This window comes from Galeopterus variegatus, unplaced genomic scaffold, assembly GCF_000696425.1.
Source record: "Galeopterus variegatus unplaced genomic scaffold, G_variegatus-3.0.2 Scaffold4093, whole genome shotgun sequence".
NCBI lineage: Eukaryota > Metazoa > Chordata > Mammalia > Dermoptera > Cynocephalidae > Galeopterus > Galeopterus variegatus.
The window spans coordinates 3,106-4,212 of NW_007730204.1; the positions used below are offsets into that span (position 1 = coordinate 3,106).

General features: G+C 48.4%; 1 protein-coding gene across 1 annotated transcript in view; it reads right to left on the minus strand.

The window, feature by feature from the left end:
- Positions 1-723: 723 nt before the first annotated feature.
- Positions 724-1,107, minus strand: part of LOC103602326 (synaptic vesicle glycoprotein 2C-like) — an 85,733-nt gene continuing 85,349 nt past the window's right edge. Inside the window, exon 3 of the mRNA XM_008586736.1 lies at positions 724-925. Coding sequence (XP_008584958.1) covers positions 724-925 — 202 coding nt within the window. The remainder of the gene's footprint in view (positions 926-1,107) is intronic.

Sequence of the window (1,107 nt, forward strand, 5' to 3'; positions counted from 1 at the left end):
CCATGGTCATGGGGCCCCAGAGCTTTCAGACCCACCCCTGGGGAAGGTGGGAGGGGCTAGGGATTGAGTTGATAACCAATCATGCTGAACCATGGGGTTTGGAGAGCTTCCGGTTGCTGAACACGCGGAGGTGCTGGGAAGGTGTTGAGTCCAGAGAAGGCATAGAAGCTCCTCACTCCTTCCCTCATACCTTGCCCAATGTACCACTTCATCTGGCCGTTCATCTGTATCCTTTGTATTATCTTTTGTAATAAGCTGGTCAACATAAGTTAAGTGTTTCCCTGTGTGCTGTGAGCCATCCTAGCAAATGATCAAACCAAGAAGGGGGATCGTGGGAAGCCCCAACTTAAAGCCGGTTGGTCAGAAGTTCTGGAGGCCTGGACTTGCAATTGGCATCTGCAGTGGGGGGCAGTCATGTGGGACTAAACCCAGGTAGCTCGTGTCAGAATTGAGTTGAATTATAGGACACCCAGCAATTAAAGAATTGGTGGGTGGAAAAAACACCCCCACCCATTTTGGTGATTAGAAGTGCTGTGAGAGTACACTAGTGGAAAACTTTTTCCCCTTATTATATTCAAACACCTAAAGGAACATATGACACAGTCTGTCTTATACAGACTTCCATATGGGGGAAAAACTCCTGGACACTGAAAGGGAGAAACACGATGATGAAGTGTTGTTCTCAGGCCAGTACTTAGAAGACAGAAGAGATCAGTAAGGAGGCTAAATAAAAACAAGGTGACCGCCAGGCTGGTGCAAGGCTGGCCTCTTACCATAGTGCGGGATGATGGCCCAGGCCATGGCCGAGGCGTAGATGCCACCAATCATCCAGAACATGCAGAGCCAGCTCAGATGCTCACCCCGCTTCTCCCGGGCCAGTACTTCAGCAAAGTAGGAGAACACGGTGGGAATGGCTCCTCCGATCCTGCCAAGAGGTACAGAGAGTACATGAACCCTGGGCCAGGACAGCTAACTAGATGCAAAGGGCAGAGCCAAAGCAAGCTCTAACAACACATGCTATATCCCCGGCATATCAAGGAATGTACATTTTCTATTAAAATGATAAAATTATAGTCTCCATGTTTCATATAGGCTAATTATCACCAA